This window comes from Indicator indicator, chromosome 6 (assembly GCF_027791375.1).
Source record: "Indicator indicator isolate 239-I01 chromosome 6, UM_Iind_1.1, whole genome shotgun sequence".
NCBI classification, from domain to species: domain Eukaryota; kingdom Metazoa; phylum Chordata; class Aves; order Piciformes; family Indicatoridae; genus Indicator; species Indicator indicator.
Window position 1 is genome coordinate 11,909,036 of NC_072015.1, and position 15,467 is coordinate 11,924,502.

General features: G+C 47.0%; 1 protein-coding gene across 1 annotated transcript in view; it reads left to right on the forward strand.

Moving 5' to 3' along the window:
• The first annotated feature begins 1,462 nt into the window (after nt 1-1,462).
• Nucleotides 1,463-15,467, forward strand: part of E2F3 (E2F transcription factor 3) — a 44,597-nt gene continuing 30,592 nt past the window's right edge. The window contains exon 1 of the mRNA XM_054381723.1: nt 1,463-1,786. Coding sequence (XP_054237698.1) covers nt 1,463-1,786 — 324 coding nt within the window. The remainder of the gene's footprint in view (nt 1,787-15,467) is intronic.

The window sequence follows — 15,467 nt, forward strand, 5'->3', positions numbered from 1 at the left end:
TATGGATAACATATCCAGAATGGAAGATGCTCTTCTTTTACATGCGATGTCATCACACCAGAGGCATCCACTGTGTTTGAGCTGGAGTCAGACCGGGTGAAACTATAGGCAGGGTTGCAGATTTGATGAAGCAATTTGTCTGCATACCTGCTAGTGATCGAAATGGGGAATGTTACCAAGGGAAAGGATCTTCATCTGCCCCACTGAGCAGCATCAGCCTGGACATGTCTGTTGGGAGCACTGGTGGCAGGGTGTGTGTACAAAATGTGGGAAAACTGGGCATAGCCAGGAGAGCATTTAATAAATTACGGGAGCATTTACTATGTGAAGACAGGAGCAGGAAGTGGAAACATCTAGTGGACATCGTTCCATGTTTAACTTCTTGCAGGTAACACGGATCAAAAGGGAAGGGAGTTTTTTGGTGAGTGCTCGTTTTTAGTGGAAAAATCCCCATGAAATTAAGTGCCTCAAGCAGGTGGGTTGAAGGCTTGTAGATGCAGATGTGCGAGGGGAGCGGAAAGTGCTCCTCCAGTCACCGGAGCATGAAATCCCGCATCAGAATGCCTTCAAACGGCTCCCTCAACACTTCACCTGGCCGGCTGGTGCCTTTTCCAGCAAACCAGGGTGGGAACTCAGGTGGCGCCAGGGGAGAACCCGGCCCAGTGGAACAGAGGCGCCAGCCCCGCGCCCCACGCACCTCGGGAGCGGCGGGGTTTCCGCAAGCTCCCAGGGTCAGCGCCTTCGCGGGGCTGCCAACCGGGCGCTCGCCCTGCCCTGCCCTGCCCTGCCCTCCCCTGCCCGCCCCGGGTAAGCGGTTTCGCGGGGCGGGATGGCCCCTCCAGCGAGCACGTTGCGGTGGACGCCGCGCAGCTGTCACTGTCAGGGAGCCGGCGAACCGGGATCCCGGCTCCTAGGAGGGGGAATCCCCCAGCCTCGCCCCCGCAGCCAATCGGCGGGCGATATGCAAATCGTGGCCTCTCCGGGCCAGTGGAAAGGGAGAGGGGCGGGGAGGTGGTGCCCGGTTGGACGGCGGAGAAGGCCGCGGAGGCCAATGAGGTGGCGAGGCGGGCGGGGCGTGTCTTGGGGGCGGGGCCATGCAAATTTAGTTTGAAAAGAGGGCGGGAAATCCGAGTTTCGCGGGAGGCCCTTGGCGCGTAACCCGTCTCCTTTCCCTTCATTCATTGTCAGCAGCCGCCGCTTCCTGGAGCCATTTTCCAGCCGGCCCCACACAGCGGGAGCGGCCCCGCTCCATCCGCCGCATCTGCCCGCCCCGCCGCCTCCGTCCCCCCCCAGCACCCCGCATCCTGCAGCCGGCCCCCCCCCGGCACCCGCAGCTCCCAGTATTTTGTGCGGGGCCTCGGCATCGAGGAGGAAACGAACTGGGAAGGCCGGGGGGGGGGGGAGGGAGGGACGGCCAGGGGGAGGAGGAGACGCGGCTGCGGGGACAGACGCGGAGGGAAGGATGAGAAGGGGACTCCAGCCGTCGGCCCCGGCAGCGCCGCCGCCCGCACCGTCCACGGACTCCAGAGCAGCCCCCGCCGGCTTTCCGGCCCGTTTTGCCGCCGGCACCTTCATCCAGATCCGCAGCACCGGCGCGGCGGCGGGGGCGCCCTGTGTTGTCTCCTCCTCCGCCGCCGTCGCCGCTTCCCAGGCTCCCGGTGCCTTTGCCCCGGCGGCGGATGGGGGCCAGCCCGCTGGCAGTTCGCTATACTGCACCCCTCACGGACCCGCCGGCAGGACGGCGCTGCTGCAGCCCGCTCTCGGCGGAGGCGGAGGCCGCCCCCCGGTAATTTTTTTTTTCCCCCGTCCCCGCGGGAGGGTGAAGGGGACGACTGGGGACCAACGCCAGGCAGGCCCTCTCCCAAGCGCTGTCCGGGCCCCTGGGGCGCGCGGGTGGGGGTAGGGGTGAGAGCAGGAAAGGCGGAGGCAGCGCTTTGTTGCAATAAACTTTCCTCCCTCCTTCCAACCCCCCCCCCCTCCGCCACCCCCACCCCCCGCCGCTGCCGGGGCTTATTTAAAAGGCAAAAAGAAAAAAGGAAAAAAAAAAAAGAAAGGGGGGGAGGGGGAGGAAAAAAAATCTCGCACCACGTTCCGCTGCACGGGTGCAAAGAGCGAGGAAGACGGCGGCAGGGAAGGGCCCCGCTTCCCCCGGGACGGGAGGCCGGGCCGGGCCGTGCCCCGCCGGTGTCTCCGCTTCACCCCCGGAGCCGCCGGTGACGTCTGGCACACGTGCGCGGAGGCCGCGGCTGTGACTGGGAGCCGGGGCGGGCGGGGAGGGGGACGCCGCTTCCTCCTCCTCCTCCTCCTCCCTCTGGCCTGGGACAGCCCGACCGTCGGCCGGCTGCCCCTGGCCCCCGCCGCTCTTGGAAATGCCCCTGCAGCAGGTCAGTTACTCGTGGGGCGGCGACGGGCAACGACCCTCTTTCCCTTACAATTTCCGCACCCCTTTAAAATTCCGCCCCCCTCTTCCCCCCCCCCCAGGAAATATTAGCACCCCCCCCCTCCCCCCCCCTCCCCCGTCTTTGTCCTCGCTATTTTCGGGTGCGCTCTTGGCCCTCGTGGGCTCCACCGAATTGGAGAGCGGGGGAGGGTGCGGAGCATCCCCGCCGGGCGAGGGTCGTGGGGGCCGGGGAGGGGGCTAACCTGCACACCTCGGCTTGCAGGTGAGTCCCCCTCCTCGTCCACGACCCTCACCTAGCGGGGTGGGATCACTAAACTCCCTCCTCTCCCAGTGCGCCCCTGCCCGGGCAAATGGGGTTTAAACACCCTCCCCCACCCCCCGCCCCGCTTCCAGTCGCTGATGGTCCAGGTATAGATGCAGCTGTATTTCTGAGATACTTTTGCGAGAGCTTAGGAATAGCATCAGCATTTGTGTTTTCTGTGCAGCTGGGAGACCATGAGGATGGCAGGAACTGGGGGTTTTAGCAGGTGTTGGTTGCTGAGGTAGGGATGGGTTTCAAGGCTCATCACATCACATCCAAGGCTTTTTTAGATAAGCATCTTTTCTGTAAAAGATAATTATTTTTTCCAGTGGTCCTGGTCTTCAGTATATTCTAACAGTGCTCAGCATCAAGCAGGCTGGTTCAAGCCATTCTAAATATTTGGCTGTCCTATGTGAACATTTGATTCCTAGAAGGTGGTGAGTATAAAGAGGAGCATATGTTACAGGATGATTCTGGACAATAATTCCCCCGTCTTCTGTTTTTGTGGGAGGGATGTTGGTGACAGAAATATAAGATTTCTCTTTAATGGATGCTACAAGACCTTCAAATATGAATGTAGTGCTTCTCTTTTTTTTTTTTTTAATGTATATTTTTCACCTCTCTAATGGGAGTAACTCCTAGCCACAAAAACCTAGGAAGGCTTCTTTCCACCTTAAAGGTTTGGGCGCAAGAAGACAATTTTGGGCTCTGCCTGCAAAGAAGTATCCACACAAGTTGTCAGTTTGTATTACCCTCAGCTCTCATGTTTACCTTGGGGAAGGGAGAGAATGATCAGGCTGGCAATATATACAGATTGGGACTGTCACCCTCCCAGGGTGATAGGCCATTGATGGCATGCAGTAGGAAAAGGGCTGCACATCCTGCTCTGCCCTGACAGCTGTTCATATTGGAGTGCCCCTCTTGGAGCTGTGCTGATTTGCTGCAGATCCCCTCCTGGGAAGTGAGGCTGAAGTGCCCTAGTGCTCTGCCTCAACTTTCTGCTTGGAAAACTGCTTGGCCTGGAAAGGATCCAGCCCTTTCACAGTTCTCAGGCTCCCACCTAGTCTTCTCCCATACTCACAGAGTATGTTCTGGGACTTGAGGGTATTTTCTCAGTTGGGTCAGCATTTTTGAGAAACTGGTATCAGAAACTGGTGAGAGGAGTGAGAAAACACTGGGTAGTTGAGGCAGCGGGCTCAGGCGAGTAGCGTCAGTTAGAGTTTGGTGCTTAGTTAGTTGAACTGCAAGTGTTTCATGGAGCCTGAGACCCCCCAGCTGAAAACAAGGCCATGCTATGCAAATGACTGTAGGGATAAGTCTAAAATTTGGCCAGCACACCTGCACTGGTTTGGGTTATGAAAATACTCTAGTTTTGCACATGTAACTGCATTGGCAACCCACCCAATGCTTCCAAATATAAACTATGGTATAACTGGAAAAGAGTACAGCAGTATAGTTAAGGCTGTTCAAGGATATGTTCAACTACTAGCAAATGAAAAAGTTTCTTTTACTCAAGTAAGCTGCTTCGCCCCCTGGGAATTTGTTAGTACTTTATGGTTGTGTAAGTGTAACTGTGCTGGAAAGGCTTTGAAAAGTGGCCTAGTCCATAACAATGAGTGGCTGCAGCCCCAGATTGAGAGTTTGGACACTCCACCGTTTCCCAAGCAGGTGTCCTGCCATGTCACTGCCTGTTGTGATGGCTCATGTGGCCAAGGGTTGCTAACTGGGCTTTTGTACCCTGGTGAGCCCAAGCTCTGGGAGGCTGTGGCTCAGGCTGCCTTCCCTTTTAACTTGAGGAGCTTTTTCCCAGTTCCTGTGGAGTTGAGAGAAAGTGTTACTGGGCAGATCAGAACCCCTGCCATAGCTTACACAAGCAGTAATGAAGAATTAACTCTTGAAAAACAATCATTGTGTTCCTGGGGAAAGCCGGGGCCTTCAGAAGTGGAGTCAATGCTGCTGCAAGGGGCAGGTGGTCCTGTGTCCTCCCCTGCCCTGCTGGGCCCAGCCTGGTGCTGCATCCTTCCCTTTTGGAAGCTCAGGCTTCCTGGGAAAAGGAACTCTGATCAAAATAAATAGAGATTTTCTGCTGGGTAGGCAGATTTAGCAGCTAATAGCCTGGGAAATGCCAGGGACCATCAAGGGAAGGAAGTGGCCAGGGAGAGGGCCTAAGGGTAATGACACCATGCCATTTTGGTGATGGTGAGCTTGCAAATCAGGTTGGTTCCTCATGAAAACATGGGAGAAATCAATGTCTGATGAGGTACCCCAAAAACATTCTCGCTGGTGTTGCCTTCTTGCTTGGTGTGAGAAAGTTGCTACCATTTGCAAATCCCAGCACTTAAAAATGGGGCTGCTACAGGAGCAAGCTGCTCAAAATGTTTCTAATTCAAATAGTGGAGAATTTCTTACTGTCTTTGGGTTATAAAGATAAGCCTTTAAGAAGAGGGCCATTTTCTTAGCCATGAGAAAATGCTTAAATGGAGACACCACCCACATGTTAAGTCCTTTTTAAAAGGGTCTAAATCCTCTTAACAAGAATATCTTTAGAGAACTCCTGTGGCCTTTAGATGACATGAGCTGTGGAGAGGCTGGTTCGGCATACTTCAGAAGGGGGCGGGAGGATTTACATTTCCAAACTGAATACTTAGCACCTCTCATTTTTCTGGTGGTTTAGAAAGCACCTCTTCCTCCCTCCTTCCCAGCAAGTCACAGCTGGAAAGGGAGAAAAATGGGGTAAGGCACAATCATTCTCCTGAGTGTTAGGTAAAGGAGCAGGCCAGATAGACCATAAATACTGAACAAGAATTCAAGATACGGGAGAAAAACCTGTAAGTTGCACAAAGGAAGTGGGTAGTTAACTAGGAGCTTTTCTTTATTTTGCAGGAAGAAAATGTCTGTGATAGAAGAAGTGTTTTCAGACCCCCTTTTGTTGTTTTTTATTTCTTTGCCTGATAGTTTGTTACTAGGAGTGAATATGAGCATGAGTCTAGGGCCTTTGCTTCTTGAATAGCATTTAAGGGAGTTTCTTTGGTTTAAATCCATCTCTTCCAGCAACAGACTGCTTCTGAGCCCAAGGAGGTACCACATGGTCCTTTGGCACAGCCATCTGAGGAGAGTTCAAAGAGGTATAAATCCTGATTGCCCGAACTGTGCCAGCAAACATCTAGTGGAAAGCAGGCTTCTGAACAAAACTGTACAGAAATAGCTGGTAGCTTGCTGTGCTTGCTGATGGTGGCTTTGCTGTCCTCATGCAGAGTCCAGCGATGCTGTTGCGGCTCCGTCTGCACCAGAACTACTGAAGATATGGTAGCCCCACAATGATAAGGGCTTCTGGCAAGTTTCCATGAGCAGCTGAGCCAGTCAAAGCCTTTACTGTTTTCAGGAGTAGGCTTCTACCTCAGTTTCCTCTCTAGCATCTCCTTTAACCTGCCTCTGGCCAGGCAGCGCTCTTCCTCCACCTCTGTGCTTGAGTGAGCATTTGGTTTGGCATGCGGTAGGTATTGGGGATACATGGCCCAAGATGGGATGAGTGAGATGAAGGAAAAAACACTGCATGGGAAAGTTCTAACAGAGGTGTTAAATCGGCTCACCAAGCCTCAATTTTCAGAGGTTGGTTTTGCTGTTCTCACTATGAAGGTACTTTCCTTGTGCCACCAGCCTGCTTGACAAAGGTTATTTTACAGCCAATTTATTCTTCTGTAGAGGCTGCTTCAACTGAATGAGCAATTAAAAGTATTTTTTTCCCCCCTCATTTTATCCCAGGTATGTTGGTGCTGCTCTGTTAATTTTTACAGTGTGCTCATTTGTGAGGCTGTATAAGCATTAAAAGAAAGGAAAAAACTTTGAATTTAGGAACAGCTGTATTTTGCAAGATGATGACTTCTACTTTTTTGACTATAATTGTGGCAAATGTTCAAGGAAGGAACTCAAGAAGAGGGCTTGCACAGGACTAACTTGGTTTGAGAGAGCATGTCCTTGGTCAGGGATTACAATGAGTTCTATAATCACTAATGGCCAGTGATTTTTTTTTTTTTTGGCTAATACCTGTTTGAATTTAGTTGTAGTTCTGAACTTAGCAACATGCTTTCTGTCTATGGTTTTCTTCTACAAAATAACTAAAAGATAACGTTCTTTCTTTCTGCCATTTTCTTTTAGTTTTATTTGCTATCTAGAGTGTTACTGGATGATCCTAGATGTTGTAGGAGGAAATTTTCTCATGTATCATAAACTGTGTAGAGAAATATATATCATCCTTGTCCTCAGTTGTCCTCTTCAAGGTAAAGAGTGCTAGACCACTTATTTTCTCCTGTAATGAAAGCCATTAATGTGAAAATAAAGGTGTCCTTTTATCAAAGAACCACATGAGTGTGAAAACAGCTCACGTGTGTGCTACTTGTGAATCTTTTGGGGCTTGGCAGCACTGAAAGATGTTTTTAAGGCATAGTAGACCCCACAGCACAGGCCTAGCCAGAACCATAGGTTCTTTCACAGCCAGCTTGTTTCACAAGGTCTTCCCTGGCCTACGGTGGGGTAAGGGTAGGCTGACTACTGTGGGAACGGCTCATAAAGCATAAATTGCAAAAAGGAAGACAAAGTATTACCGTTCCTCATTGTAGCCCCTGTCCAATGCAGGCCAGCAGGGGTGGCTGTGAGGGGAATCCAGCCCATCCCTCCTGTCCAGGGCACCAAGAGGGGGATTAGGTGAGAAATGAAGATAGGAACTTTTTTCAGTAGCTTCAATTATGACACCTGCCGCTTCTGAAGGTGTGTGCTGGGCTGATGGCTCTGGTGGCAGAGTTGGCCTTGGTGCTGGTGTGGAGGAAAGGGAGGGTGGTTCAGACTCAAATCCTGGCTTGTGGAGGAGCAAGGGAGACCATGACTTCAGGTGGGCTTCTTGCACTGATGGTGGGAACGCAGATTCAGCCCTGCCCAGAATGAAGCTTCAGCAGATGGAAAGCTCTTCTCAGTGTAATGAAATCTCCAGGTTTTAGTCTCCAAATAATCTCATTTACAGCTGGCAGTGCTGAGTGTGTGTATATGGTGGCAACTCTCATCCTTACAAATGACTAAGATGGCCTTCAGGCTCTTGTTTTGGCTGGCAGAGTTAATCGCTTCCCGCATTAGTTTTCAAGAGCAGAATTGTTTGCTGCTATGGGAAGAAGAAACCCTTTCATTTGCCTGAGGACAGTGGCATGTCATGAGAAGGAGACTGCTGGTGCCTCTGGGATGGGGCTGCTGCTGTGCCTGAGGTGCTGCTGCTGGAGTATTTGGACTCTGTTTCAATTTCAGTTCTGTTTGAAGACAGACTTGGCAAAATTACCCAATTTATCACATCTTTAAAAGGGAACTATTTCACTTCTGTTTTCCTCAAGTAAGTTGGTCCAAAACCACACTTCGAAGTGCTATGCCTAGCATGAGTGTCTCTTGAAGTACTATACTGTCTGCTTGGAGGGTGCTATTATTTACTGGACCTGGTGGCATTTGTGGAGTTCTTAACATTGTGTGGTCTCAAGCTGAGCTGTGGTTAATATTTCAGTCTGCAAGCCTTCTAAAGGGAGAAGACAAGAGTTTGACTAGGTGTTGATGAAGATGGAGTGTACTGAAAATGGCCTCTCTATGTGGTAGGAGCGTTTTACTTCATGCGTTTAGCTTTCCTTTTGTACATATGTGAATACATCTCAAATGTGTTGGTAATTATTTGGAAACGGAACTTGCCTAAGGTTCATGACATGTGCTGTATCTCTTTTGTCCTGCTTATCACAGTATATTAGAAGTTGTAAGGGACCTCAAGAGAACATTGGGTCCAACCCCCCTGCCAAAGCAGGATCACTCGGGGTAGTCCACACGGGAATGCATCCAGATGGGTTTTGAAAGTCTCCAGAGAAGGAGACTCTACAACCTCCCTGGGCAGCCTGTTCGAGTGCTCCGTCATCCTCACTGTAAAGAAGTTTCTCCTCATGTTGAGGTGAAATCTTGTGTTCAAGTTTGAACCTGTTGTTTCTTGTCTGATTACAGTGTACCACCGAAAAGAGCTTGGCCCCCTCCACTTGACACCCACCCCTCAGATATTTATACACATTTATGACATCCCCTCTCAGTCTTCTCAAGACTAAACAGTCTCAGGGATCTCAGTCTTTCTTCGTAGGGGAGATGCTCAAGTCCCCTAATCATCCTCGTGGCTCTCTGTTGGATTCTTTCCAGCAGTTCTGTCTTTCTTGAACTGGGGACAGCTCAAGAAATGTGAACAGTTGTTGACCTGTTACAGTGTGAAAACTAACATGCTAACTCAGAGCTGCATGTGCATTCCCTGCAGCTTTCAGGCTTTTGTGCTGAAGGTTGCCTTTTGCCTAGGATGAAGCTAGGAAGAAAGAGTGGAGCATTGAAGATCACCTCTTTGGAATCAGATGGGTGTCTTTTCTGTGACTGCTGAGTTAGAGGGGCAAGTATGGCTTCTGGTTTTCCCATGAGGATGTCAATAATTGACAGTAGAGTGAAATTTGTGTCCTGTTTTGTCACTTTAAGTAGGAGACTTACTCACCTGCATTTACTTCAAGCATTTCATCCAACTTGTATGTGGCCACATCTAGGCCCAGAAGTGACCACTACTTAAGGCTGATGGCATTTTCAGGTGGCCTACTTCAAGGATCTAGGAGCTGCTTCGTAGGAACATATAGGTGCTTCCTGTGATGTTCAGATGCAGTACTGAAGATGTTGGGTCTTTGATATCTTGAGATTTACATGAACCAGCCACTGTTAAAAGCGGATGCTGCTATTGTTTTGGCTTACATTTTTGTCTTTACAATGAGCTTTTTGTAGTCATATCACATAGATACTGCAAATCACTAGTTTTTTTGCAAAGAAGCATGAAAACTTGTTGAAAATCTCTAAACAACTGTTTTTGGTAAAAATAAATTGTACTGGGAAACTAGATAACAAGAGTCGTCTGCTTAGCCTTGGCTGCTTCAGCACTAACATTCCTGCTCCAGGTTGTGGTATGTGCAGGTTGCTTAATGTATGCATAGATTCTAGAAGTAATTTTCATTAATGAACTTCTTGAAAGACTTTCTCTTTACAATGCTATGTTCTGTTGAGGTTTTTTTTGTGGGGGATTTTTTTTTAGTTGTTATACAGCTGTTGGTTCAAAGGTTGTTGCATATTGCATAACTTGGTGTGGCCGGGGGGGAGAAACACATTGGCAAACTTCCTTCCTTGTTAATTAAGGTGACATTAGAAGTCTCTGGTTTAGGTCTTGATGGTGGCTGTCACCATGCATCATGACAGCCAAGCTCTTGTATGTTATGTTAATTTACTGAGCCACTCTACTAGTTCTCTCTAAAAATGACTTTGTCTTAGTTAATGGGTAGAATCAATATTACAGTCTTGCAAAAATTGGAGTGCAGTAGAAGATACAACTTTTTTCTGCAAGTTACGGAATGTGCAACTGTAGGATTTTATGATTTTTACACATCTTAAAGTACAGATGGAATTTTAGAAGCGTTTCTGTGTAGGGTGGTGTACTATGCTTTCTGTAGAACTTAGCTTTCAAATTTGCTTTGCCTGTTGAGAAAATGAGACTTGCTTGCATCCTTTCTACATAGATTCCCATTTAAGAGGAGTCACTTGGTAAATTTGAGATCTGGAAGTAGAAATGTAACCTCTTGGCTTGGCATTTGTATTGGTACAGTCCATTTATGTTGGCAGTAGGCTTCTGACTTTTTGCTACCACCCTGTAAATACATAAGTATGTGAAAAACAGAAAATGAGATAGAGAAAGTTTTGTCTTGTTCTACAGGTGGACCTGCCATTTGTTTCTTTTGGGTTGTCCACTGTGTACTGGCAAATAAATGTTTTAAGGAGCAGGTTAGAAGGGTTTGCTGAATTCTCTGACTTCTTCTGTAATGGAAACTGGGCATTCCTTCACCCCCTGCTTGGACTTTTTTTAACATCTGCCGGTTTTAAAAGTAGTTTTTTGTAACCAGAGGTGCTAGCAATGGAATGATATGGAATTATAATGTCTTGAGTGATGCTAGTAACCTAATAGTGCCTTCAGTACTTCTTTTCTTCTGCTGCGAACTCTGGAATTAAATGGCAATTACCATGTATATATGCTGGTGTTATTCTGCCTTGCCAGCGTTGTGTTTTCAGACGGCGTTTGTCCCACACATTGACAGTCGGTTTTTTGTCCCCCTGCAGTAAGCTAGTTCACACTTTGTCTGATGTCTTCGCGTAGCGGGAATTGATGTTGGTTACAGCTCTCACAGAAGGCTTTTGTGTGGCGATATCTGAAAGCTGTCTTGTTGGAGCTTTTATCAAGGCTATTGCAATGAGGCCATTATCCCAGCTAGTGGCGAGCATAGATATTTGCAGAAATTTTTATAATAATGCTTAGTGAGCGGCACGCTGGTAAAGAGTGACAATGCTGAAGTGGTACAGAAATAATACCCGTGGTGGCAGCTGTGCCGCAGTGGGGCGTTATCTGTCCTTGCAGACGGGGGACGGGGTGGGAAGGGAGCCCTGCATGGGGCAGACGGAGGGTGTTGATCGGGGCTATCGCAAGCACGAATAATCCTGGCTGTCGGCTCAGCAGAATAAAGTTCTACTTTTCATGGTAAGGCTTTTATCAAGTGGCTCCAAATAACCCAGATCTAAATTGCTGTATAATAGTTCCGCACCTTATTTATTTTCTTTTTTTTTTTTTTTTTCTCTTTGCTTTTGGCTGCATGGTATCTGTAGCCTAACTCTTGGGAGTTACATAAAACTGGGAGCTGGGTTGAGGGGAAGCTGAAACTTCCCAGCTCCTCTGTAGTGCTCTTTATAAGCACAAAACTCTTGAGCTGCTGGGAAAGACAACTTAGTACTTGAGGTGGGGACAGGAAGGGCTTTAAAAATTATAATAGCATTTTCACTGGCCCTTTTGTCTCCGCAGTGGGTGTTTCACTGGGTTTTTTTTCTTCTTTTCCCTCAGGAACTAGGTGGGTAAAAAAATCCACCTGTTTTATAAAAGGCAGTGTCCTGACAGCATAGGCAAGTTGCTCATTTTCTTTCTATGGTTCTTAATCATTAGAGCTGCCTTGATGATTTTTCTTCTCACCTCAAATTAGCAGTTTATTTATAACATGCTAATGTTCTCCATGCCTGTTGGTATTACTGTTCTGTCATGCTGAGCTGAGAATTGTTTTCTCAAAGACTAATGCCGTGAAGATGACATAAATGAACGTGGCAAGTTGTGTATGGTTGTCAGAGACAAATTCAGGTGGCTTTTGGTATGATTTTGATTAAAACTTCTTTCTATAAAATCACTTCAATTTCCTTTATGATTTCAACTGATAGTAACATTTTTGTTGCTTGTTTTTATTTGTTAAAAAAAAAATGCAGACCATTGCCTTTTGGCATCCTTACTACCCTTTCATTCCTGTTACCAAACTTCTCTGTGATAGTCTTCTGCATGCTGCCACCAGCTGCTTTGTTGGATTGCAGGCAAGGGTGTGAATACCCCTTCAAAGGGTGGTGTTTTCTGCCTTCTCGGGGCCCTTGCAACAAACATTTTTGCAATTGAGAGCCTGCAAGGTGCCTGCAGGAAGGCTTTTCCAGATCTAGGGTTTAGCAATGTCCTTTCCAGTGGTCCTCTGCTTCAGCTGTGCAACAGAAAGTCATTCTGGATGACTTCGAATGTCAGGGAGAGTTCAGAGTCCAGTCCATGCAACACAGGGTGATTTGTGCATGGAAAAGGAAATGGCAAAATAAAAACACATCTCATGATTTGCTGTACTGGGAGCCATTTGCTTTGTAGGTGTTTACCAGAAGGGTGGTAAAGAAAGGTGCAAGATTGGATGCCTCCTATTTTCTTTGCTTGTGACCCATTCTCTAAACATGCTCTTCATGTTGCAGCTGGCCTTGGGGTGCTGAGGTCCTTCCTTTTTCTCCTCTTGGTAACACTGTGTTTTTGCTAAATATGTGGGAAGTGAATGCAACAGTAGTGAACAGGTTGTGTGCTGTTGGCTAGATATCAAACTTAGGTGCAGCCTTCTGTGGACAGAGAGAAGTTAATAGTTAAGCATTTTTTTCTTGTTTTGGGGTGGTGTGGTTTTGTGGTTTTTTTTGGGGGGGAAAGGGAGGGAGAGGAGGGGCAGGAACCCACTTTGCTGTGAAAGGGAATGTCTAGGGGATTCCAGAGACTGACATATTTAATTAAATAAAAGAGAGAAAAGAAAAGCAAGCTTGTAGGCAGGCAAATTCCCCTTATTCAGAGGAAGCCATATGTTCATGATACTATCCTTAGGGCGATTTATTTGCTTCAGAATTAGGAAAGAGGGTTGCTAGGAAAAGTAAGATGCATTCACTTTCTTTCACCTTAAGGAATTTTATAAGGCCAATTACCATCTCCCTCCTTTTTTTGCTCCTTCCCACTCCTGGAGAATAATCAATTTAGCAATAAGTCAGAGCAAGCAAAAATGTGATTGTTTAATCTGCAATGCAGAGACTAAGGTGGACTCTCTCTTTAAGGCCAAAATCAGGTATTTCTATCTCAAAGTGTATCAGAAGTTACTGCTTCATTCAATGTTCAGTAAGAAAGGAGGAGGACTTCAGCCTTTTTATTTTCCCCATCAGATTTGTCTAGTTTTTGTTTTCTCCACTTTGTTCTTTTGATGGCCTCAGTGTCATTCGGAACACATTTTTCTACTTCCTCCAAGGCAGGGAAGCAGCGCCAGTTGTACAAGAGAGGCTTTATATCTGTTGCTAGTACTTCATTTGAAGTGTGGTTTTCCCAGCCATTTGAAGCACTTGGTTGCCTCAGCCTGTGAAGAGCAGCCCCAAACACTGCTTGACTGGCAGTTAGGAAGGGAGGAAGCTCCATAAGAGCTTTAGCTCTAGGTATCTGTGAGCATATCTAGCTAAAAATATCAGCTACTTGAGCTTGACTTGTTTGATGGTGATGCTTTGTGGAAATGGAGAAAGCCAACAGATCTGTTTTTCTTCTTGAACTTTGCATAATAACGCAATGGCAGAGAAGTGATGTGATGATCCTAGCAAGTGTTCTTTGCTCACCAGGGCAGCTCTGGCTCTTTCACTTACTGCTCAAGTATGGCATGACTTGAAGATTATAGAGATAGCCTGCTTATTAGCATCTTCAGTGGTTCTGGAAGATTTGCTTTCCTTCTGAAAAGCTGGTGTCAGATACTTTGTCTAGATTCAGACTCAGGCCTTTTGGTTAATGCGCGAATCACACAAATGTATTCTTCCTTCTGAACACCTTCATACAAGTATTCCTCCTCTCCTCTCAGAGACAGTGTTTTTTGTCCTCTATTTTAGCTTATATTTGGGTGCCCTCCATGTCTGCATGGGCATGAGCCCTGGCATAGATCAGGTGCAGTGATTCAGTGATTTTTTTTTTCCTTTTATTAAGAGTATCTTGAATTAAGAGTGTGGGAAGGTACAGAGTCTTTGAAAAGTCAGGAGCATAACTTAGTAGAGGTATTAGTTTGGTCTGAGGAGGGCGTGCAGGTCAGAATTGTTGCAGTGGCACACTTTTGCTGTGGACGTGCCACTACAGGTCCACCTGTTCATGCATCTGCACCTGACACATGTAAGACTGGAATTTTTTGGGTAGTAATATTGATTAGGGCCATGACTTAATCGCTTTCTTGTGTGTAACTGCATAGAGTGGAGAACTTCAGCTTTTACTTCTTACTGCTTTCAGAGGCAGAGTTGAAACTCAGATTAATTTTTTTTTTTAGGTCTACTCTGACTAATGATTAAGTTATCCTGATTTGATTTTTTTTTTTCTTCTTCTCAGTGAAAGGGTCCAAAACCCAGCGTACTTCGTTCTGTCAATCTTACAATGAGCTGATTTTTTTTTTTTTAACAGTCTTAGGGGCTTCTCTTGTTTTGAGGAGTACCTGTGAGTTTGTGGAAGTTCTTTTGCTTCAGACCTAGACTTGGATCAGCCAACTGCATCTAGCACCTGGACTACAGCTGAGGTGATGCTATCAGTCTTGGTGATGTGAACTTCAGATTGAGAAATAACTGATGAAGGCTTTGGATTACAGGGACAAAAAGGCAGGATGTGTACATATGCAGCTTTTGGGGCTCATAAGGCTGAGCAGCGTGATGATGATGTGTGCACTGGGAATCCTGAGGAGCTGGGTTTCTGCTTCTCTGGATGAACTGGCTGCTTGTTTCTCCTGTCATGGTGAAAGCATGTCAGTCCCTTCACAAAGTGTATTTATCCAGACCACTGATTTCAACAAAGTGATTTTTAAGAATTATTTTGGAGTTCAATGCTGAGATCTTCAAGAAGTCAGGCCAGCAAGGTGATTTGGAGAAGAGCCTTTCACATTGGCAATATTGAATTTTTTCACCTTAAACTAAGGCAGCGGTTTGACTATACACCAGAATGCCTTTCCAGAGCTGTGATATGGCTGAACCACAGTGGAAATCTGGAACTGAAACAACGCTGCTTATAGGAAGTTTGACTCCCTGCATTTAACCACAAATGTGGTCAATCTTAGGAGAGGCAGTAACGGAGAGGAAGAAAGGTTGTAGTATTTGATTAGCTTTGTTTTCTTTGTTTTCTGCAGTGCATCCAATGGATGCAGCTCTGGCCATGAGAAGAGAGTGATAATATTACTGACTCACAGTTCCAGCTTCTTCGTTATGCTATGAAGATACTCTTTTGGGGTATACATAACACAACTTGCTTTCAGCATGCTACATTCAATAGTCACATGTTATTATTAAATTATTGTGCTGCTTGGCAAACTTTTC